Source organism: Saimiri boliviensis, chromosome 4 (assembly GCF_048565385.1).
Source record: "Saimiri boliviensis isolate mSaiBol1 chromosome 4, mSaiBol1.pri, whole genome shotgun sequence".
In the NCBI taxonomy this organism is placed as follows: Eukaryota; Metazoa; Chordata; class Mammalia; order Primates; family Cebidae; genus Saimiri; species Saimiri boliviensis.
Window position 1 is genome coordinate 58,232,243 of NC_133452.1, and position 23,898 is coordinate 58,256,140.

Consider the following 23,898-nt stretch of genomic DNA (forward strand, 5'->3'; position numbering starts at 1 on the left):
GAGGTCTCTGAACTCACATAGAAGTGCTCTATTAGTTTTATAAACATTACAGGAACCGTTTAGGAGAAAAATCCTCTTCCAAGAAATAAATATTATGATTTTATATTGATGGTCATTAATACTGTGGTCACTTTGTTGTTAGCATGTTTCAATTCATGACAATTAGCCATTATTATATTTTATGCTTCCTTCTTAATTATTTATATCTATAATGTTTGAGGGGTTTTAAACATTCTTTTTTTCTTTATGATAGCCTTCAGTAAGAAAAGGTGTACTACCAAGAATGCTTGAAGAAATTTTGAAGACTAGATTTATGGTGAAGCAGTCAATGAAGGCTTACAAGCAAGACAGAGCCCTGTTGAGAATGCTTGATGCACGTCAGCTAGGACTTAAGCTGATAGCAAATGTCACATTTGGCTATACATCTGCTAATTTTTCTGGGAGAATGCCATGCATTGAAGTAAGTGATACAAATCTGTAGTTTTTTTCAAAAGAGACTAAAATATGGCCAGGCACAGTGGCACTCACGTTTTTTCAGTTACTTTGGAAGCTGAGGTGGTGGGGGTGGAGAGCTTCAGCCCAGAGTTGAATCCAGCCTGGACAACATAATAAGACTCATGCCTGTAATCCCAAAACTTTGAGAGGCCAAGGCGGGTGGATTGCTTGAGCTCAGGAGTTGGATACCAGCCTGGACAACATGGTGAAACCCCATCTCTAACCAAGAGTGTAAAAATTAGCCAAGCATAGTGTTGTGTGCCTGTGGTCCCAGTTACTCGGGAGGCTGAGGTCGGAGGATCACTAGTGCCCAGGAAGTCGAGGTTGCAGTGAGCTGTGATTGTACCACTGTACTCCAGCCTGGGTAACAGAGTGAGACTCTGACTCAAAAAAGAAGAAAGAGGGATTAAAGCAGCATTAAATGAACTCCTGTTCATTCAAGCATTTCATTTTGTTTTAAAACTTCTAAGAATTTCATTTCTGTGACATAGGATCAGTTCTTCTCATACCAAGCCTAAATATGTACATATTCTTGGGGATCTTTGAGTTTTCTCTATAAGACATCTCTGTATCTTTATTCTAATGATCATTTTAGAAATTAGCATACACATATTTCTGCATAATCGTCATGACTATACTGTAACCTTCTATTAGCATGAGATTTCATTGCCACCTTTGTAGCAGTTTTTATAACAACCTTGGTACTGCACAATTCATTTTATATATTGTCAAGAGATCTGATTATAGATTGGCTTGTCTAAATGTCACAATTAGCCAGGTGTGGTGGCTCACACTTGTGATCCCAACAACTCAGGAGGCTGAGCTGGGAGGATTGCTTGAGCCCAGGAGTTCAAGCAATCCTAGTTTAGCCCAGACTAACCCAAGCAACATAGTGAGCCTTTGCCTGTACTAATAAATAAAATTAAAAACTAAAAAAAAAAATGGTTTAAGTCAGAATAAACAACAGTCATTCCATATTTACTAGTGTACCAGTAGATATAAAGCAAAACCTTTTTTTGCAGTGATCAGTGGACAGTTGAAAGACATTTTTCATAGAACAAGACTTAATTTCTTATTTACTAAGTTGAGATGTTTGATAGAAATACAATATACTGTGACAGGGTAATATAATAATATTCTAGTGACTGAAAAAACAGTAATGTGTTATATTTTGATCATGCCAAGTGAAGGCCAGAGGACATTGTGAAATATCATATTTGCATTAGTTCAATAAGAGAAAAGCAGGGGAAGAATAAAGGCTTCACACAGCTCATAGTAAGCAAAATGAACTCCAAAAACATGAGCAAGGCAGTAGTGGCATATTCACATTGAAAGCAGTAAAATACCATCTATAGTGAAAACCTGATATTGTTAACTTGAATATTTTGGTACAGTAATGTGATTTTGTGCTTGATAAATTTTTTATAGTTGCACTGTAAAGGCTGTAGCAATAGAAGTTCATATCTAGGTTTATATACTTTCAGGTGATATAAAAAATACTTAGGCATGGAAGTTCATATTAATAAATTTGAAAAACACTGATCTATATGATCCAGCAGGAAAAAAATTGGAAATTATGTGACTAATGTAGAACCAAAATATATCAATTTTTTTTTTTTTTTTTTTTTTTTTTTGAGTCAGGGTCTTGCTTTATCATCCAGGCTGGAATGCAGTGGCTCAACCATGGCTTACTGCAACCTCCACCTCCCAGGCTTAAGTGATCCTCCCACCTCTGCCTCGAGGTAGCTGGGACTACAGGGGCTTACCTTTATGCCCAGCTAATGTTTTTATTTTTTTGTAGAGCTGGGGTTTCACCATGCTGTCCAGGCTGGTCTTGAACTCCTGGGCTCAAATGAGTCTCCTGCCTTGTCTTCCCAAAGTGCTGGGATTACAATGTGAACCACCATGCTTGTCCCAAATCCTTTGTTAGGGGCCATGTCCACATTTCCCTAATTTCTTCCCTGCCTCTCAGTTTTAAAACTGTTTATTAATGTATTTTAGCAATAAAACAATGCAGAAATTACGCTGTTTAAAAAATATGTAAATACTGTAACTTTAGACTAACCAGAATTTGGGAAGATTTTTGAACTAGCAGTGGAAATTTAGGAATAGAGTTCCACCAGGGAGTACATTGCTGCTTTGCATGGTGAACTCAGACTGCCAAGCAATACTGCTTCCTTGACCCTGGTCTTCTCAGCTGTTCTTAGGTTAATGACTATAAGCATGCATTTGGCTCCTCATCATATGCTAACTTCACAACAGTACCATGTTTACTTCTATTTGAAAGCATAAGTAAAAAGCAGGTAACATCACAGAAAGAGCCGCTCATGAATAAGTGAAACGTTAGCACCAATAGAGTAGAAATGGAAGCTATCAGCCACTTTTTATTTTTTAAGGGCAGATGGCTTCATTATTTTTATGCCTGTATAATATTCCATTGTACACATATACAGCGTTTTCTTTATGCATTCATCTGTTGACAGACACTTAGGTTGCTTCCATATCTTGGCTACTGTGAATAGTGCTACAGTAAATATGGGAGTGCAGATATCTATTCAGTATACCAATTTCCTTTTCTTTTCTTTCTTTCCCTTCCTTCCTTCCTTTCCCTTCCACTGACTGTGGTTTCCTGCTTTCCTTCAGTGAACACACAATCAAAAAAGTGCTAGATCTAGACCAGGCGTCCCCAAACTGCGTCCCCCTGAGGCCATTTATCTGCCCCCCCCACCCCACCCCCTGCCGCACTTCCGGAAGGGGCACCTCTTTCATTGGTGGTCAGTGAGCACAGTATGTGGCGGCCCTCCAACGGTCTGAGGGACAGTGAACTGCTCCCTGTGTAAAAAGTTTGGGGACACCTGATCTAGACTGTCATAAAGACAAGACTTTGTAAGCATATAAGGAGAATATGGAGAATAAATAAATGTAGCTAATAGTTGGAGGTTAATGTCTCTGTCTCAGTACCATCATAGAGAAAGACGACTTTATAAGCAAAAACTCCTAAGAGAAATAGAGAATAAATATGGTAGCTATTAGTGGAGGTTAATGTCTGTCTCAGTTGGACATTGGCACTGACTTAATTTCATAAATTAAAATTTTTATATGTTGACAGTTTTCTGCTAAACTATTGATCACTTATGATAAAGGTATATATATATGACTTTTTTTAATTGGCTGAACTTTACTTCTTCCATTTTATGTCTTTTCAGGGAATTAATTTTTACTTAAAAAATTGTTTTTATGGTGATTTTTGAGCATCCTCGGTCATTGCCTAAATTGTGAAACCATTTCTTTTCCTCTTTTTAAATCCTCTTAGCCCTTTAATGAAGAAATGCTTTTCAAATTAGGAACTTTGGCACGAAGTAGCAGAATCAGTTAATTACTGCTCCTTCCCTCTTCTACCTCCCCCTCACCCTAGTGCTGCTGAATTCTTCCTGTTACATGGTCTTCAGGGGTAACTGCAGAGTTCTGACTCTTTCAGGTATAACTTAAATGGGTTAGAGTAAGAGCATCAGGCAGATATTTAAGACCAGTATGTATATGTATGAGTATGTACTTGTAAGTATGTATCTCAGAAGTATATTTGACAAGATGTCTTGCTCATCCGGCTCTTTGTCCTGACAAAGTTGACCTTGTTTGAAACTGGCAGCATGTAACAGAACATTTTATTCAATTTGAGCTTCAATTAGATAACATGATTTTTGTAATGTATTAAGTTATAGTTTACATCAGACGTCCCCAAACTTTTTACACAGGGGTCCAGTTCACTGTCCCTCAGACCGTTGGAGGACCACCACATACTGTGCTCCTCTCACTGACCACCAATGAAAGAGGTGCCCCTTCCTGAAGTGCAGCTGGGGGCTGGATAAATGGCCTCAGGGGGCCGCATGCGGCCTGTGGGCCATAGTTTGGGGATGCCTGGTTTACATTCTCAAGATTTTCAGCAGTCTCAGCAGAATTCATGATCTCAGTTTAAAACCCACGGCCAGGCACGGTGGCTAATGCCTGCAATTCCAATGCTTTGAGAGGTTGAGGTGGGTGGATCACTTGAGGCCAGGAGTTCAAGACTAGCCTGGCCATCATAGTGAAACCCCATCTCTACTAAAAACACAAAAAATATCCGGGCATGGTGGCACACGCCAGTAATTCCAGCTCCTCAGGAGGAAGAGGCACAAGAATTGTTTGAACCCAGGAGGCAGAGGTTGCAGTGAGCCAAGATCGCACCACTGCACTCTAGTCTGGGTGACAGAACAAGACTGTCTCAAAATAAATAAATCCCGACTCGTTTCTACTACCAGTTTTATTATTTATTCCTTTGTTCATATACTAAATATGTCCTTTGCAGTGCAACTTTAAACAGCCTTTTAAATAGTATTCAATCCTACATTTAGTAAATTTAAAAAAAATTTTTTTGAGACGGAGTCTTGCTTTGTTTCCCAGGCTGGAGTGCAATGGTGTGATCTCGGCTCACTGCATCTTCTGCCTCCTGGATTCAAGTGATTCTCCTGCCTCAGCTTCCCAAGGAGCTGGGATTACAGGCACCCGCCACTAGGCTCAGCTAATTTTTGTATTTTTAGTAGAGATGGGGTTTCACCATGTTAGTCAGGCTGGTCTCGAACTCCTGACCTAAGGTGATCTGCCCGCCCCGGCCTCCCAAAGTGCTGGGATTACAGGAATGAGCCACTGCACCTGGCCTTAGTAATTTAAATCTTACAGTAAAGGAAGAAGTATCATTATTGCTATCATTTGCTTCTTAACACAAAAAACCAAAATGCGCAGTTTGCATTTTAAAATTGCAAAAGTAATGCTCCATTTATGTTGATGGCAGTCTTCTCCCTCTTAGCTTTAATGAATTTAATAAATGAAACAGCAATGTTATATAGTCTCTTTAATTTACTTAACTTGTAAAATCTAATTATCATGCCTCTCATATTTGTCAAGGCCCAGCATGTTTTTGTTTTGTAAACTCATGCCATGGTCACTGTTAAAACTCACTAAACGCTAATAAAAAAAAAAAAAACCCTTCTTAGATTTATAAATACCTAATTGATTTAAATTGAACACTTTTGATATATTTTCCATATTATCAGATACATTTTTCCTTGTATAACTAGTTGCAGATTGCAGTTCAGCATTAATTTTAATGATATTAAAAGACATTATTGGCTGGGCACAGTGGCTAACGCCTGTAATCCCAGAACTTCGGGAGGCTGAGGAGGGCGGATCACAAGGTCAGGAGTTCGAGACCAGCCTGGTCAATGTAGTGAAACCCCAACTCTACTAAAAATACAAAAATTAGCTGTGTGTGGTGGCACATGCCTGTAATCCCAGCTGCTCGGGAGGCTGAGGCAGAAGAATCGTTTGAACCAGGGAGGCAGAGGTTGCAGGAAGCTGAGATTGCACCATTGCACTCCAGCCTGGGCAACTAAAGCAAAACTCCATCTCAAAAAAATAAATAAAGCATAATTCCTAAAAAATAAAAAGACATTATCATCAACACTTAAACAGAAAAATTTTGAGAGATGCATGTACATATATACTCATGCACCTAGAAAGAGTGATTTTCTGCCTAATGTGTTGTAAGGGCACATAAGGAAGTTTTTGAATAGGCTGGGTGTGGTGGCTCATGCCTGTAATCCCAGCAGTTTGGGAGGCTGATTCGGGTGGATCACAAGGTTAGGAGTTTGAAACCAGCCTGGCCAACATGGCAAAACCCTGTGTCTACTAAAAAATACAAAAATTAGCCAGGTGTCATGGCATGCACCTGTAGTCCCAGGTACTCAGAAGGCTGAGGCAGGAGAATCGCTTGAACCCAGGAGGCAGAGGCTGGAATGAGTGGAGATAGCACCACTGCACTCCAGCCTGGGTGACAGAATAAGACTCCATCTAAAAAAAAAAAAAAAAGTTCTTGAATAAACAAGGATTATTCTTCCAAGAATCAAATGTAGCTGTGTACCTTGTAACAAGTACAGTCCACTTACTGATACAACACTCAAAGACAAGTCTGTATATTGATTGGTTCTTTCAAATTTTTTAACTCAGTTTCTTCTTGAATACTTGTATAAAGAATGATGACACTGGTGCCTATTTTGATTTCTTTTTTATATTCTTTTCTCCTTGTTTCATTTGTAATTAAATGTTATTATATGTTAAAGTCTGTTGACTTACACTGAGCTATGTTAATAAATTATTTCCAATGTGTTTCTACCAACAGGTTGGCGATAGTATTGTTCACAAAGCCAGAGAGACCTTGGAACGAGCTATTAAACTGGTGAATGATACCAAGAAATGGGGTGCCAGGGTTGTGTATGGCGACACTGACAGGTAATGGATGTTTGGTTTTTGTAGTTGTCTTTTTGCATCTCTCCAGATCTTCATTTCAGTGTTTAAAATGGCTTAAGGGAATCTCTTCTAAAAATCAGAGTTCTACCTGAGTCCTTTCCAGTCCTTATGATCTCATGATCAGAGTTGACACAGATTCTGATTTACCAGATATGATTGTAAGAGACAGTTTTTGTCCTAAGCCACAAACTGAAGATTGCTATGGCTTCCCTCTAGGTTGCTCTTGGCCAAGTAGATAGTGATCTATAAACTGTGTACACAGAAGTCTAGTTTATTTAAAGAAACTACTTTTAATGTGAATAATGCCTCTAATGCAGCTGCAACTCTCAGAATTTAAGTGTATATATTAAAATAATTAACTTTTTGAAGGACAGTTGCAAGACCTGTGAGTGGTTACCTTACCACTAGGCCCCAAAATATGTTGACCTTCTAAGAGAAGTGCATATAGGCAAATACAGTTTTCCATTTGATTCCAGAGGGTTCACAGAGTTCCTCAAGCCCATTATTAATGGATTGGCAAATAATGTGCCTGCATTTGAAGGCACATTATTAATAATATAAGTTATTAAACACCAGCTTGCATGTTTCCTTGCTTGCTGTGATATTTTTGAGGTTTCAGTTATTTATGTAACATCTTATTTGTATGGCTTATTGAAATTATTCTAAAATGTAGGCATTATGCAAACTTCTTAAGAAATTTTTCCCGTATTGGAGACTTAGAGTCACAATGTGATCATGGTAAGAGCACTTGCCTCAAAACCTCTGATCTCTTTATAGTCCAACAGAGCAGAGCAATAGGAGATAATGCTTCTAATCATTAAATAGTTTATAAGTAATCTTTGAACAGCATTTAATCTTCTCCAGTTCTTTAAAATGTTCATACAGTCAGCATAATCATATTAATACTGAATGAGACCTTGCCTCATATAGCAGCTGTTTCACTACCAGCAGGTGGGGATAGTTTCAAATTATCGAGGCCCTAATTATCCATATTCTCTCCTGTTCTCATTAAAAGCCACTCCCTAGTTTGGCTTTGGTTATTTTACTGTTCTCTGAAACTACTTCTGCTGGGTATTCTACCAAAATAAGAGTTACTAAAATAAGTTCTGTACTTGTTAGCAGAACTCCTTATTTAGGGAAAAAATTAATCCTTTAAATTTTTATTTTAATTCAAGTGCTATCCATGTCAGTTGTTTGTTTTTGGTAAAAACAACACTCAGAAGTCAGCATGATTCTGATTGTAGTTGTATTATTTATCCTTTAAGATCTTTAAAAAGTCAAGCTACAAAAATTACAGACTCACAGAATGTCAGAGCTGGAAGGGATTTTGATATTTAGGCCAGCAGTTTTCATATTATTGGGAGAGCTTAGAATGTGCCTCAAGTGATACTTATTAAGAACAAATTTCCCTAGGATAAGAAATTTAAGATCTTGCAACTAGTCAATAAAGAGCCATAAATTGATATTTGGTGTTTTGATTGCTAGCTTTCTTTCTACATCAGATTCTATAGTTATATTATATGATTCCAGTCAAACAAAATTTACTTGCAGTGTCATTCAAACTTTTGATCACCATTCACTACCCGATGGCATTCAACAAATATTGGCCAGGCACAGTGGCTCATGCTTGTACTCCTAGCATTTTGAGAGGCCAAGACCGGTGGATGGCCTGAGCCCAGAAGTTCAAGACCAGGTTGGGCAACAAAGTGCAACCCTGTCTCTACAAAAAATTTAAAAATTAGCCAGACATAGCCGCGCACACTTGTACTCCTAGCTACTTGGGAGGCTGTGAGGTGCAAGGATTGCTTGAACCCAGGAGTTCAAGGCTGTATTGAGCCATGATCATGCCACTGCACTACAGCCTAGAAGACAGAATAAGACCATCTCAAAAACAAAAAAAATCCAAATGTTTAGTGACATCTGTATGAGGGCAATTCACAACAGTATCACACTGGCAGAATACAAATAAGTTCTTGAAGGGGAACCAAAAAAAAGTCAGTACCATAGTCTTTGGCCCCACAGCGCCTGTTCCTACCCAACATTTTACTTTCTCTTATTAAATTACTTTCTCTTATTAAACATTAATTTTTTTCCCTTGGAAGGACAATAATGATAAAAGGTTGAGAAACACTGCTCTTGGGATATTAGGTAATGCTTGGTGGAGTGAAAAAGAGTTCCCAACTGAGAGTGAAGAGACCTGGATTCTCTTTCTAGCTATACTCCTAGATGATGGCATGGCCACTAATAAGTCATTTAACCTCTCTGAGGCTTAGTTGCCTCATCATCAAAATGAAGGAAATCCAATAGACAAAGGTAAATGACCTTCCAATTATGATGACATTCCAGTTATACTTTCAGTTATTTTTAAATGTACTATAAATTATTGTTGACTGTAATTGCTCTGTTGTGCTATGAAACACTAGGTCTTATTCATTCTAACTGTATTTTTGTACCTATTAACCAGGCGTCCCCAAACTTTTTACACAAGGGGCCAGTTCACTGTCCCTCAGACTGTTGGAGGGCTGCCACATACTGTGCTCCTCTCACTGACCACCTATGAAAGAGGTGCCCCTTCCTGAAATGCGGCGGGGGGCCGGATAAATGGCGGCCCGCGGGGCCGCAGTTTGCGGACGCCTGCTATTAACCATCCCCACACATACACACTACCCTTCCTAGCCCCTGGCAGCCTAGAAACTCATTTTAAAACAGTCTTTCGTATTGTAGGCTAGTCACTTCCATTCTGTCACATGACAAAAAACTTCTGCTAATTCTGTCCAGCTTTCTTGAAGTTTAGCTCCAAATCAAACTGGCCAAAACAGCTTAGATGGATTCAGACAAACTCACATTACTGGGTAAAATCTCAAATATAGACCCTATAAGAATAACTTCTTTTTTTTTTTTTTTTTTTTGAGACAGTCTCGCTCTGTTGCCCAGGCTGGAGTTCAGTGGCATGATCTCAGCTCAGTGCAACCTCTACCTCCCAGGTTCAAGCAATTCTCCTGCCTTAGCATTCCGAATAGCTGGAACTATAGGCATGTGCCACCATGCCCAGCTAATTTTTGTATTTTTAGTAGAGACAGGGTTTTGCTGTGTTGACCAGGCTGGTCTTGAACTCCTGACCTTGTGATCTGCCTGCCTCGGCCTCCTAAAGTGCTAGGATTAAAGGCTTGAGCCACTGCACCTGGCCAGTAATAACTTTTAACATGTAAAGTATATGTACCTTTATTTCTTTTTCTTTATTATGGAATTATAATTCTTAACAGAATGTATAATATGTAATAAAATATAAAAATGTATAGGCCCAAGTTACCAACTACCATGCCAGTCAAGATACAGAACACTTTTTATCACCCTAAAAAATCATCTCCTTACCCCTTTGCAGTGACTCCATTATCCTTACTCCATACCCTAGACAACCACTTATCTGATTTTTATTATCATAGCTTAGTTTTGCCTATAATAAAACTGTATAGAAATGTGTGTATGTCCACTGATTTTAAAATGTTGCATTCATCATTGCATCTGAACATTTTAATAATAATCTTTCATAAAAACAGTTTGGCAGCTGTAAATGAAGTTCAACATACCCTTAGCATGTGACCCAGCAATTCCACTCCTTGATGCTTATCTAAGAAAATCAAAACCTATGTCCACACACAAACCTGTGTATGATCTTCACTGGGGCTTTGTTTTGTAATAGTTCAAAACTGCAAAATATCTAAATGTCTATTACTGAGTGATTTGGATAAGCAAATTGTAATATATCCATATAGTGGAGTACTACTCAATAAAAGAAAAAAAAAGTTGCTGTTATTCTAACACCATGGATGAATCTCAAAATATGCCGAGTGAAAGCAGACAGACATAAAATAGTACATACTATATAGTTTCATTTTGTAAAATTTTTATTTATTTAGAGACAGGGTCTCACTATATTGCCCGGGCCCATCTCAAACTCCTGGCCTCAGACAATTCTCCCACTTCAGCCTCCAGAGTTGCTAGTATTACAGGCAAAAGCTACTGTACCCAGCCCATTTATATACAATTATTAGGGAAAAAAAACCCATAGTAACAGAAAGCAAGTCTTATGTATTGAACCTGGGGCCAGGAATAAACTGAAGAATTATTGTTAAGGAGTACAAGGAGGTTGAGGCTGCAGTGAGCCATAATTATGCCACTGCACTCCAACCTCAGTAACAGAGTGAGATGCTCTTTAAAAAAAATTTTTTTTAAATAAGATAGTATTTGATATAAGTGAGCATCAGATGGTCTATAAACAAACTACAAAACCCTTCAGATGGTTCAAAGTATAGCCTATGATTGAAAGTCTAATTAACTAAGGCATTTTTGTTCTGCCTTAGTGAATGTTGAAATTAATTCAGATTGAGACAATATTTATTTTAGAGCCTGAAGTAGAGTTGAATAGACTGCTTTTTTCCTTTCTTTTAATTTTTCATATTAAGCTCTTAGACAAGGGCTGTCTCCAGTATTAGCAGGGACTTTTTCCAAAGCATTTAATGTCTTTTCACTAAAAATACAAGTGAAGATGAACTTCATAATCCATCTTACTTAAATATATTTATTAACCATTACTTCTGTTGGTGGTCAGGTTGTAGTATATACTGAAATAGAATAAAAATATGCCTAATGCTTTTTTTTTTTTTTTTTTGAGATGGAGTTTCGCTCTTGTTACCCAGGCTGGAGTGCAATGGCACGATCTTGGCTCACCGCAACCTCCGCCTCCTGGGTTCAGGCAATTCTCCTGCCTCAGCCTCCTGAGTAGCTGGGATTACAGGCACACGCTACCATGCCCAGCTAATTTTTTGTATTTTTAGTAGAGACGGGGTTTCACCATGTTGACCAGGATGGTCTCGATCTCTCGACCTTGTGATCCACCCGCCTCGGTCTCCCAAAGTGCTGGGATTACAGGCTTGAGCCACCGTGCCCAGCCGCCTAATGCATTTTATCCGTTTTTTTTTTAGTATATTTTGTATTGGTATTTTTTATTCTTATAATTCAATATTATTCATTACCAAATAGTATGATCCATTATAGCAAATGAAAAGATTTACAGATATACACAAATGTTTGTAACGTCTTTTTTCTAAATGATATACAGATGTTGATTTTCTTTGTGTCTTTTTCTAACTATTCTTTAGTGAACATACATTACAGAATATATGTCTGTCTGTTTTTTTTTTAAGACGGGGTCTCACTCTGTCACCCAGGCTGGAGTGCAATGGCACAATCTTGGCTCACTGCCGTTTCCACCTCCCAGGTTCAAACGATTCTCCTGCCTCAGCCTCCCAAGTAGCTGGGACTACAAGCGCGCACTACCACGCCTGGCTAATTTTTGTAATTTTTTGGTAAAGACAGGGTTTCACCATGTTGGTAAGAATGGTCTCGAAATCCTGACCTTGAGTGATCCACCCTCCTCGGCCTCCCAAAGTGCTGGATTATAGGCATGACCTACCATGCCTGGCCGATCTCTGTCTTTTTAAAGTTGAGTGGTTCTGGCCTTAAGGAAACTTCTCCCATGTCATAAGTACATCTTTCATTTCCTTATAATCACATAGTTTCTTACTTTGTGATGTATTTAACGTACCACAGTGATCCCCAACTTTTTTTTTTCTGAGATGGAGTCTCGCTCTGTCACCCAGGCTGCACTGCAGTAGTGCAGTCTCAGTTCACTGCAACCTCTGCCTCCCAGGCTTAAGCGATTTTCCTGCCTCAGCCTCCCAAGTTGCTGGGATTATAGGCACACGCCACCACGCCTGGCTAATTTTTGTATTTTTAGTAGAGACAGGGTTTCACCATGTTGGTCAAGCTGGTCTCGAACTCCTGACCTCAGATAATCTACCACATCAGCCTCCCAAAGTGCTGGGATTAAAGGCGTGAGCCATCGTGCCTGGACCACAGCAGTCCCCAACCTTTTTAGCCAGGGATTGGTTGCATGGAAGACAGTTTTTCCACAGACCAGGTGGTTTCGGGATGAAACTATTCCACCTCAGATCATCAGGCATTAGATTCTCATAAGGTGTGTGCAACCCAGATACTTCACTTGTGCACAGTTAACAACAGGGTTTGTCCTCCTATGAGACTCTAATGCTGCCCTTGGTCTAACTGATCTGCCACTGATCACAGACTGACTTGTATTAATCTGTGGCCTAGGGATTAGGGACCCCTGGTGTACCATACAAAGCCTTAAATGTCCAAGGATGATCTAGGACTTTCTTAGCAGCTGGGTTATCTGAGCTGATCTGTGTGTAGCTAAGGTAGAAATATTGAATGTCTTAAAAGATGTGTAACGAGACATATAATGAGTACACAAGGAACGTAATAAAACAAGAAAGCTTACATAGGAAACATCTTAAGAAAAAGTAAATAGGAAAAAGGGAGTTTTATTTGGCAATAGACAGAGTCATAGCAAGGAAAGTTACTCTTGATAAAATTTTTGTTACACTGACTTCTTCATTATCTTACTTTATTTTTAATCCCCTTAGTATGTTTGTGCTACTGAAAGGAGCCACTAAGGAGCAGTCTTTTAAGATTGGTCAGGAAATTGCCGAAGCTGTAACTGCTACCAATCCTAAACCAGTGAAACTGAAGTTTGAAAAGGTAAGAGGAATGTATTATTGTAATGACATACAGAATTCACATACCTTCCAGAGACCTCTGACTTGTTCAGTTCATTTTCAGAATCACTAACAGTATATGGGTGTATTAAAGTGTTTAATTTGGGCCAGATGCAATGGCTCATGTCTGTAATCCTGGCACTTTGGGAGGCCAAAGCAGGAGGATTGCTTCAGACTAGGAGTTTGAGACCAGCCTGGACAACATAGCCAGACCCCATCTCTACAAAAATTAAAAAGTTAACCAGGCATAGTGGCACACGCCCATAGTCCCAGCTATTTCAGAGGTTGAAGTGGGTGGGTCACTTGAGCCCAGGAGTTCAAGGTTACAGTGAACTGTGATTGACCAGTGCACTCCAGCCTGGGCAACAAAGTAAGACCCTGTCTCTTTAAAAAAAAAAAAAAAAAATATATATATATATATATATATATATATATATATATAAAATATTTTAAATATTTTCTCTTTTATATAATTTTCTCAAAATTTGTTTAGTAATGTATATATGTAAGGAAATGAAAATTTGTTCCAGTATTATTATGTAACAGATCATCCCAAACTTAATGGTGTAAAACAGCCAGCATTTCATTCTGCTCACAGATTTTATGGCTCAGGAATGCAGACAATTGGAATGGCTTTTCTCTGCTGCACAATGTCTAGTTCCTCAGCTGAGATGACTTAAAGGTTAGGGGTTACCTAATCAACAGCTAAGAGCTGAAAGCATTTAAAGCTTGCTCACCATCATGCCTGGTGGTTGATGCTGGCTGCTGGTCGGGACATCAGCTGGCACGCCTCCCACAGTGGCCTTTCACTGGGCTGCTGTTCTCCCTCACAACGTGAGGTTTGCTTTCTAGGTAGGTGTGAACATCCCAAAGAGAAACAGACAAAAGTTGCTTTGTTTTTTGTGACCCAGGCTCAAAGTCACACGACATCACACGCCTCTCTAGATTTAAGGGGAGTGAACATAGACCCCACCATTAATTGGAAGAATGTCAAAGTCAAATTGTAAGAAGACCACGTAGGATGGATGGAAGATACGTTCTTTCTTTGCAAAACAAAGTCTACCAAAAAGACTTTTCAAGTATTTTTTCTTATTTTTAAAGTGGATTTCTAACAGATAGCTTATAATTTGGTCTTTTTTTTACCTTTAGATATCAAATTTTTATTTCTTTCTTTCTGTATAAAAGATACTTGGCCGGGCGCGGTGGCTCAAGCCTGTAATCCCAGCACTTTGGGAGGCCGAGGCGGGTGGATCACGAGGTTGAGAGATCGAGACCATCCTGGTCAACATGGTGAAACCCCGTCTCTACTAAAAATACAAAAAATTAGCTGGGCGTGGTGGCGCGTGCCTGTAATCCCAGCTACTTAGGAGGCTGAGGCAGGAGAATTGCCTGAGCCCAGGAGGCGGAGGTTGCGGTGAGCCGAGATCGTGCCATTGCACTCCAGCCTGGGTAACAAGAGCGAAACTCCGTCTCAAAAAAAAAAAAAAAAAGATACTTAGCCTATGGCCAGGCATTGTGGCTCACACCTGTAATCCCACCACTCTGGGAGGCTGAGGCAAGTGGATCACATGAGGTCAGGAGTTCGAGACCAGCCTGGCCAATGTGGCGAAACCCCGTCTCTACTAAAAAATAGCAGGTGCCTGTAATCCCAGCTACTCAGAAGGCTGAGGCAGGAGAATCGCTTGAACCCAGGAAGAGAAGGGTGCAGTGAGCCAAGACTGCACCATTGTCCAGCCTGGTAGACAGAGCAAGACTCTGTCTTAAAAAAAAAAAAAAAAAAAAGAAAGAAAAGATACTTAGCCTAGAAACTGTGTGGAATACAAAGAAGCATAAGACACAGTCCTGCCCTCTAAGAGTCAGTAATCTAAAAGGAAAGGTTAGGAGTGCATATAACCAATCTCTTTTGTTATAAACATAACAGAAAGCATCATGAGAATAATCTGCTTAAACACTGTGAGAGCGCACAGGAAAGGAGGAGGGAGACTCCATATAGGAAGTAACAGTTCATCATTGTCTTGAAAAATGGTTAGAATTTCAGTAGGCAGACGTGGGGCTACAACCATTCTGCACAGAAGAATATGGCATGTATGGAATTGGAAAAGCACAGTGTAGAAATACAGGATAGCAGGAGACAGATCTGGAAAAATAAAGTTCAGACCAGACTGTAGAGTGTCTTGAACGCCAAGCTAAAGTGTTTAAATTTTATTCAGTAAAGGCTATTGTCTTAGCCTGTTTGTGCTGCTATAAAAGAATATTAATGCCATGTTATTTAGGTTAAGTTACTTGACAGTTTTATTCAAGCCTTCCTTGTTCTTAATATTTTCCAAACTAAGAGAGAGGTGCTAAAATCTGTAGCTATAATCATGGATTTGCTTGTTTCTACCTTTTAGTTCTGTCAGTTATATTTCATATATTTGAAAGTCTTTTTATTAGATGAATACACATTTAGGATTATGTATCCTCTTGATGAATTGATACATTTATCTTTGATAATATTCCTTGCCTTGAAATCTGCTTTTTCTGATATTAATGTAGCTATTACTTCAGCTTTCTTTTGATTAGTGTTAGCATATACAGTTATGCATTGTTTAATGAGGAGGATGCATTCTGAGAAATGCATTGTTGGGCAGTTTCGTTGTGTGAACATCAACAATGTACTTACCTAGATGATGTAGCCTACTAAACACCTAGGTTATCAGGTATAGCCTATAGCTCCTAGGCCATAAACCTGTATAGCATGCTACTGCACTGAATACTGTAGGCAGCTATAACACAGTGGAAGTATGAATTTAAAAATAGAAAGTTACAGTATAAATATGGTATTGTAATCTTACCTGACCACCCATATGATCATGTTGTCCACAGTTCACTGAAACGTCTTCATGTAGCCTATGACTATATATCTTTTTCCATTTTAAAAACTGTCAACCTATTTAGCTCCTTATTTTTAAAGTGAATTTCTAACAGATAGCTTATAATTTGGTCTTACTTTTTTTATCCAGGGTAATTTCTGTCTGTTAATTGGTATGCTTTAACCATTTGCATTTAATGTGATTAATGATAAAGCTCGGGTATGCCACAGTATATACATATTTCAAAACAACATGATGTACATTATAAATATATACAATTTTTGTCAATTAAAAAATAAATAGGCCAGGCATGGGGGCTCAATGCCGGTAATCCCAGCACTTTGAGAGGCCATGGTGGGCAGATCACTTAAGCCCAGGAGTTTGAGACCAGCCTGGGAAACATGGCAAAACCCTGCCCCTACCAAAAAAAAATATATATATATGTGTGTATATATATATATGTATACTTATATATATATGTATACATATGTGTGTATATATGTATACATATGTATGTGTGTATATATATATGTATACTTATATATATATACATATATACTTATATATATACATATATATACTTATATATATATTTGCTATATATATGTATATATATACTTATATATATTATTTGCAAATATATATATTTGCTATATATTATATATAAGTATATATATGTGTGTATATATATAAGTATACATATATATACACATATATAAGTATATATATGTGTATATATATAAGTATATGTGTATATATATAAGTATACATATATATACACATATATAAGTATATATAGCAAAAATTAGTGAGGCATGGTAGCATGCACTTGTAGTCTCAGCTACTCAGGAGGTTGAGGCAGGAGGAAGGAGGATTGCATGAGCCCAGGAGACAGAGGTTGCAGTGAACTGAGATTGGACCACTGTACACCAGCCCAGGTGACAGAGTGAGACTCTATGAATAAACATTTTAAAAAAGAAAAAGCTTGGGGCAGGGAAAAGGACCAAATTAGTAACATTTAAAAAAAAATTGACATCTACCATTGATTCAGGAGTTCCATTTCAAGGAATTTATTCTATGGATTGGTTCACACAAGATTGTTTACTGGAACACCTTATAATTACAAAAGATTGAAAACATCCTAAATGACCCATAATAGGTAACTGATGTTTAAATTATGATAACCTTCATACAATGAACTACTATGTAGCTACAAAATAAAATGAGCTTTCTGTACTAGGATGGAATGCTTTTCAAAATAAATTATTAAATAAGCAAAGGGCAGAATGGTGTATATTATAAGCTACTGTTGTGGTGAGAAGGCAGCTGTATAAGTACATGTATTTGCATAGAATATTTCTGGAAGAATACACAGGAAATCAGTACAGGATGCCTCTAAGGAAGAGGAAGTAGAAGCTACGGGGCTTTTAACTGTAGGTTCCGGTAACTTTGTACCATATGTAGATGTTACTTGTAACTTTTTAGTTGTTAAGGAAGATATGAGAGAGCAGTGCTGGTTGAGGTAGGAACAAAACTGGTAGTGCAAGAAACAGAGTGAGCAACTGGTAACAACGTAAAGACAATTCATTTTGTATGCTTTTGCTCCCACCTGTTATATCATGCATTTGTTGGGCCCTAAGTCAAAGACATAAAAATAAAATATTCTTGGTGAGGGGAAAATAGTTATTAAGAGGCATTTTGTTACTTTTACCACAGGTATATTTGCCTTGTGTTTTACAAACAAAAAAGAGGTATGTGGGTTACATGTATGAAACACTGGATCAGAAGGACCCGGTATTTGATGCAAAAGGAATAGAAACAGTTAGAAGAGATTCCTGCCCTGCTGTTTCTAAGGTAAGGTTTATCTTTCCTGTCTTCATCTGTAAGAAATAAGTGATAATAAAATGTAACTATCCTTAAACATACATCTATGTGAAGGAACTATAGCCTATATAATTATATATAACTATTATAACTATAGGAGAAACTACATGAATTTTGAGAATTTCAGTTTAGTTTAGTTTAGTTTTTGTTTGAGACAAGGTCTCACTTTGTCACCCAGGCTGGAGTGCAGTAGTCCAGTCCTGGCTCACTACAGCCTTGACCTCCTCGGCTTAGGCAATCTTTTTGCCTCAGCCTCCCTAGTAGCTAGGATTTTATTTCTCTTTTTTTTTTTTTTTTTTTTTTTTTTTGAGACGGAGTTTCACTCTTGTTACCCAGGCTGGAGTGCAATGGCGCGATCTCGGCTCACTGCAACCTCCGCCTCCTGGGTTCAAGCAATTCTCCTGCCTCAGCCTCCTGAGTAGCTGGGATTACAGGCACGTGCCACCATGCCCAGCTAATTTTTTGTATTTTTAGTAGAGACAGGGTTTCACCATGTTGACCAGGATGGTCTCGATCTCTTGACCTCGTGATCCACCCGCCTCGGCCTCCCAAAGTGCTGGGATTACAGGCTTGAGCCATTGTGCCTGACCTAGGATTTTATTTCTAATAAAAACAATTTATTTGATTTTAGTCTTTAAGTTTCTGACTTCCTCTCATACCTTACACTTTATCAAAATTGCTAAAAAGCAAAACATGAAAGTTTTTTGGCTATTGCCTGGATATGTCATAGTATCTAACAACTCCCAAAAGCAGAGCAGTATAAAGAAGAGAAACAGACCGATGTGGTGGCTCACACCTGTAATCCCAGCCCTTTGGGAGGCTGAGGCTAATTGATTTCCAAACAGTTAGCTATAAATTACTCAAATTTCTCAACCTTAATAACCATGATATTTTGGCCTTTTTTTTACTCAGGCCTAGACTCCTTCTATAGCAAAACAAAAATAAATGGTTTAAATGGGAATAGCACTCTATATACTATATACTGTTTTATGAGCACATTAAAAGCATGATGGATAATATTAATATATTATGTCATATATATGTGAATTTGGTGTTTTTTCAGCACTATTCCTGGAAGAGATATAATCCAGTACCTTCTTTCTCTGCAAGCAGAATTGTACCTAAGCTAAATTAATCAGCTTATTGTATAAATATCCATCAGTTCCAGTATTCAGAATAAGATACACAGCTTTCACCTAGAACTAACTTAAATTTAATCTGCTTACATAAATCCACTCCATGCTTGTTACTTCCTAGGAGAAACTTCCAACACAGAAAATTCTGTCACAGTTATTTATCAACACTATAAAAAGTGAAAACTGCTGATTTTGATTTGACTGTGTGGTGATCTTTAAACTTCTCTGTGCTTTCTGTGACTGAATCAAGACCCTTTTTATACTGGCAAATAAAAAAAAAACAGTACATGTAATTGTGTCTGGTTTCTTGCGCCTAGAAACCAGTTTTGACTATTAAAAAAAAAAAAAAAAAAACTTGGCTGAGCGCTGTGGTGCACACCTGTAATCCCAGCACTTTGGGAGGCTGAGGCGGGTGGATCACAAGGTCAAGAGATCAAGACCATCCTGGCCAACGTGGTGAAACCCTGTCTTTACTAAAAATACAAAAATTAGCTGGATGTGGTGGTGTGCACCTGTAGTCTCAGCTACTCAGGAGGCTGAGGCAGGAGAATCGCTTGAACCCAGGAAGTGGAGGTTGCAGTGAGCCAAGATTGCACCACTGCATTCCAGTCTGATGACAGAGTAAGACTCCATCTCAAAAAAAAAAAAAAAAAGTTTTATGTTGCTTATCACATAGTAAATGTTAATCTGCATGTTATTCTAAATGAACTACATGATATTCTGTTTTTAGAAATAGCAAGCTCTATAAAGTTTCAAATAACTTTCAGTATCTAATAATTTTTATTATACCATCATTGTAAGTAACAGATTATTTAGGTAGGTTAGCAAGTTACCCAGTAGTTACATAATTGAAAGTATAGTAACAGTGGTGAAATACACAAGGAGATATTTTATCTTTACTTGCTTATCTTTTTTGTTTTAAGATACTTGAGCGTTCTCTAAAGCTGCTATTTGAAACAAGAGATATAAGTCTAATTAAACAATATGTTCAGCGACAATGTATGAAGCTTCTGGAAGGAAAGGCCAGCATACAAGACTTTATCTTTGCCAAGGAATACAGAGGAAGTTTTTCCTACAAACCAGGAGCTTGTGTGCCAGCCCTTGAACTTACAAGGTAATGATACCCTCAGTACCTTGCCAGGATAGTCCTGGGGTTCTGCACAAGTCTAGAGTAAATGAAAAGACATTTAGTCCACAGACACAGACACACAATTGTTTCTCTACCTGCGCACATGAAGCCTCACTGTAGGTTAGTGAATACTCTCTCACACTTTGTAAGGTGTGAAGAGGAAATCCTCTTTTGGGCTTTCTTTGGGAAACTTATGGAAAGAAATTGTGACTCAGTGCTTGATTCATTTGTTTTTCCCACATCAAAATCACTAGGTAGTCCTTAATATTGATCTACCAAAGCATTTATATGGTAACATTCTGGAATCAGATAGTTTAACCCCCTAAATTTTCTCTTTCATGATAGATTTATGATAGTTCTTCTTAGGGGATAAAATACATCTTTTTCCCACCCCCAGAGGCAGGGTCTCACTTTATTGCCAAGGCTGGAAGGTGGTGGTGCAGTCACAGCTTACTGCAGCCTTGACCTCCCAGGCTGAAGCAATCCTCCTACATCAGCCTCTCAAATAGCTGGGATAACAGGTGTGTACCATTATGGCTGGCTGATTTTTTTTGTGGAGACAAGGGTCTCACTATGTTGCCCAAGCTGGTCTCAAACTTCTGGGCTCAGGTGATGCTCCCACATTGGCCTCCCAAAGTGCTAGGATTACAGGCATGAGCCCCCAGCTAAAGTACATCTTAAGCTAGTTGATATCTGCCAACTCATTATTTACAGAGTAATTTTTAAACTCTTGTAGCATATCTACACTTGGTGTCAACTAAGCAAAATGTATATTCTCAAGGAAATAGTAATTCTATTTTAAAGTGTCTTTTGTAGTTTTTTCATGATTTTATTATTGTTTAAATCTGACTTAACTTGCGACAAAGATGACTTCCATGACAGTATTTGGGTGTGATTTTGTTTTTGGATTGGAATAGGAAAATGCTAACTTATGACCGGCGCTCTGAGCCTCAAGTTGGGGAGCGAGTGCCATACGTCATCATTTATGGGGCCCCTGGAGTACCACTTATCCAGCTTGTAAGACGCCCAGTGGAAGTCCTGCAGGACCCGACTCTGAGACTGAATGCCACTTACTATATTACCAAGCAAATCCTTCCACCCTTGGCAAGAATCTTCTCACTTATTGGTATTGATGTCTTCAGCTGGTATCATGAATTACCAAGGGTAAGCTTACCAAATAGTACATGTGCTCTAACTATGGAGAGATTTCACTTCAAATTTTCAGTAGAACTAAAGATTTTATGTGCTATTGATGTGGGAGTGCTGGGAAGGGAAGAGCGTGGTCCCTTTAATGATACGGAAAGCGAGAAGGGAAGTGCTGGGTAGAGAAAGGCGGGTCCCTGGCCAGAGCTCACACCATAGACCTAGGTGAGGATAGGCACTCCTGCCTTCACACCCAAATGTTACATTTTCCAAGACCATCCTGTCCTACCACACCCCAATCCTAGGCCTATAAAAATCCAAGACCCTAGTGGGCAGACACACAAGCAGCTAGCCAGAAGAGCACACCGAGAGGCACTGGCATGCTGGGAGGCCATTGATCGGCAGGAAAAGGCGGAGTTTGGCCAGGGCAGTCAGAGAAGAGACAGGCCTCATAGCAGCCCTGTTTCACTATGAGAGCAAAGCATATCATCTATCTTAAACTGGAAAAGATGCCATGCTTTTCTGGTTTCCTAAAAGAGAAACCTTTAAGTATTCTAAAAACATGTTCCTTGTTTTTGTCAGGTTTACCTAAAAAAAATTTTTTTTAAATAAAATAAAAAATAAAAACACCTTCTTAGCTTCAAGGTGTCCAAATTATTAGATATATTAAAATGAATCCCACAATGATTTCAGTGGTAAACAGCCAAAAAATAATGTAGAATAAACCAGTTAGTAGAAGATAAATGGAGAGCAAAAATTCCTTTGAAATGAATGTCTAAGAAAGCTGTAGGATGTAGTATCTAGACAAAACCCTGAAGAAACCAGCCTAAAGAAGTATTGCAATGGTGAAATAGCATTACAGTTGGTCCCCAACTTATCATGGTTCAGCTTAAGATTTTTCTACAAAAGTGATACGCATTCAGTAGAAACCATAGTTCAAGTACCCATACAACCATTCTGGTTTTTTTCAGTACAGTATTCAATAAATTCCATGAGATATTCAATACTTTATTATAAAATAGCTTTGTGTTAGATGATCTTGCCCAACTGTAATTTACTGTAAGTGTTCTGAGCACGTATCCTGGCTTTAAGACAGGAAACTCAGATTCTTTATTACTAACGTTCAGTTCATCACCAGCAAGAATGTTAAACCAATGACATTTGTAAGAGGCGAACCTAGTAACTTTTACAAAGTGATGTAAAAGACACCAGGAGAATATTGCAAAGTTATAATAATGATACGGTACTGTTATTTCAGTGTAAAAAGAGTACAAGAAGACAGATCTCTGAAAACAGCCTTAACTTCAAATGAAGAATTCTTATGACATGTATCTAATTAAATTTGAAATGCTCCAGGTTCACTTTGGCTTGAGTTCTGCACTCCATTGCCTAAAAGTTGTTTTAACCTTCCACTTACTTTTTTGCCATGGCCTAACTTGTGCAGCTTTAGACAGTATCCGCTCTTACCCTGGATTTCTTTTATTGTCCTCTATGATGTGCATTGCCCTATATGATCTCATACATCTATGTGTCTCAATCAAAAAACTGAGTGGCAAGAGACCTTTTTTTTTTCCCCAAAGAAAAGAAGAACAGTGTATCTGATAATATTAAGATGTAAGTTCCATGAAAGCAAGGACTTCATTCATTCCTATAGCTCCAGTGTCTGGAACAGTGCCTGGCACACAGTAGCCACCCAACATTTGTTGAATGAGTGAGTGAATGAATGAATGCCGGAGTAAACCTGTTATCAGCATGAAAATAGTATCTCTGATGTGAAGCTGACTCAGACTTAACTTCTGAATGGATGTTTTTGTAGATCCATAAAGCTACCAGCTCTTCACGAAGTGAACCTGAAGGGCGGAAAGGCACTATTTCACAATATTTTACTACCTTACACTGTCCTGTGTGTGATGATCTAACTCAGCATGGCATCTGTAGTAAATGTCGGAGCCAACCTCAGCATGTTGCAGTCATCCTCAACCAAGAAATCCGGGAGTTGGAACGTAAACAGGAGCAACTTGTAAAGGTATGCTTTTGTTCCATAGACCTGGAATTATAAGCAGTCTGATTTTACAGAAAGATATAGTCAACTCTTCAATTTAGAATAAGATATGATGTGAAAAGTGAAATGACAGCCTAAATGCTAAACTTCCTAAAAATCTCAAAAGTATCATAATTAAACTATTCATAATAGTTTAATTTGTTTTATAACTTTTTTTATGGAATAGTGTGTTGTGTGTGTGTTTTTTTTTTTAAGGTGGGAACAGTGAGAGAATGTGTTATGT

General features: G+C 38.3%; 1 protein-coding gene across 5 annotated transcripts in view; it reads left to right on the plus strand.

The window, feature by feature from the left end:
• REV3L (REV3 like, DNA directed polymerase zeta catalytic subunit) overlaps positions 1 to 23,898 on the plus strand; it is a 180,175-nt gene that overhangs the window by 149,044 nt on the left and 7,233 nt on the right. For all 5 annotated transcript variants that reach the window (XM_074397598.1, XM_074397594.1, XM_039464970.2 and 2 more), the window contains 7 exons: positions 254 to 460; positions 6,707 to 6,816; positions 13,338 to 13,452; positions 18,038 to 18,175; positions 20,265 to 20,455; positions 21,388 to 21,634; positions 23,430 to 23,639. In XM_074397598.1, the coding sequence (XP_074253699.1) occupies positions 254 to 460; positions 6,707 to 6,816; positions 13,338 to 13,452; positions 18,038 to 18,175; positions 20,265 to 20,455; positions 21,388 to 21,634; positions 23,430 to 23,639 (1,218 nt within the window). The remainder of the gene's footprint in view (positions 1 to 253; positions 461 to 6,706; positions 6,817 to 13,337; positions 13,453 to 18,037; positions 18,176 to 20,264; positions 20,456 to 21,387; positions 21,635 to 23,429; positions 23,640 to 23,898) is intronic.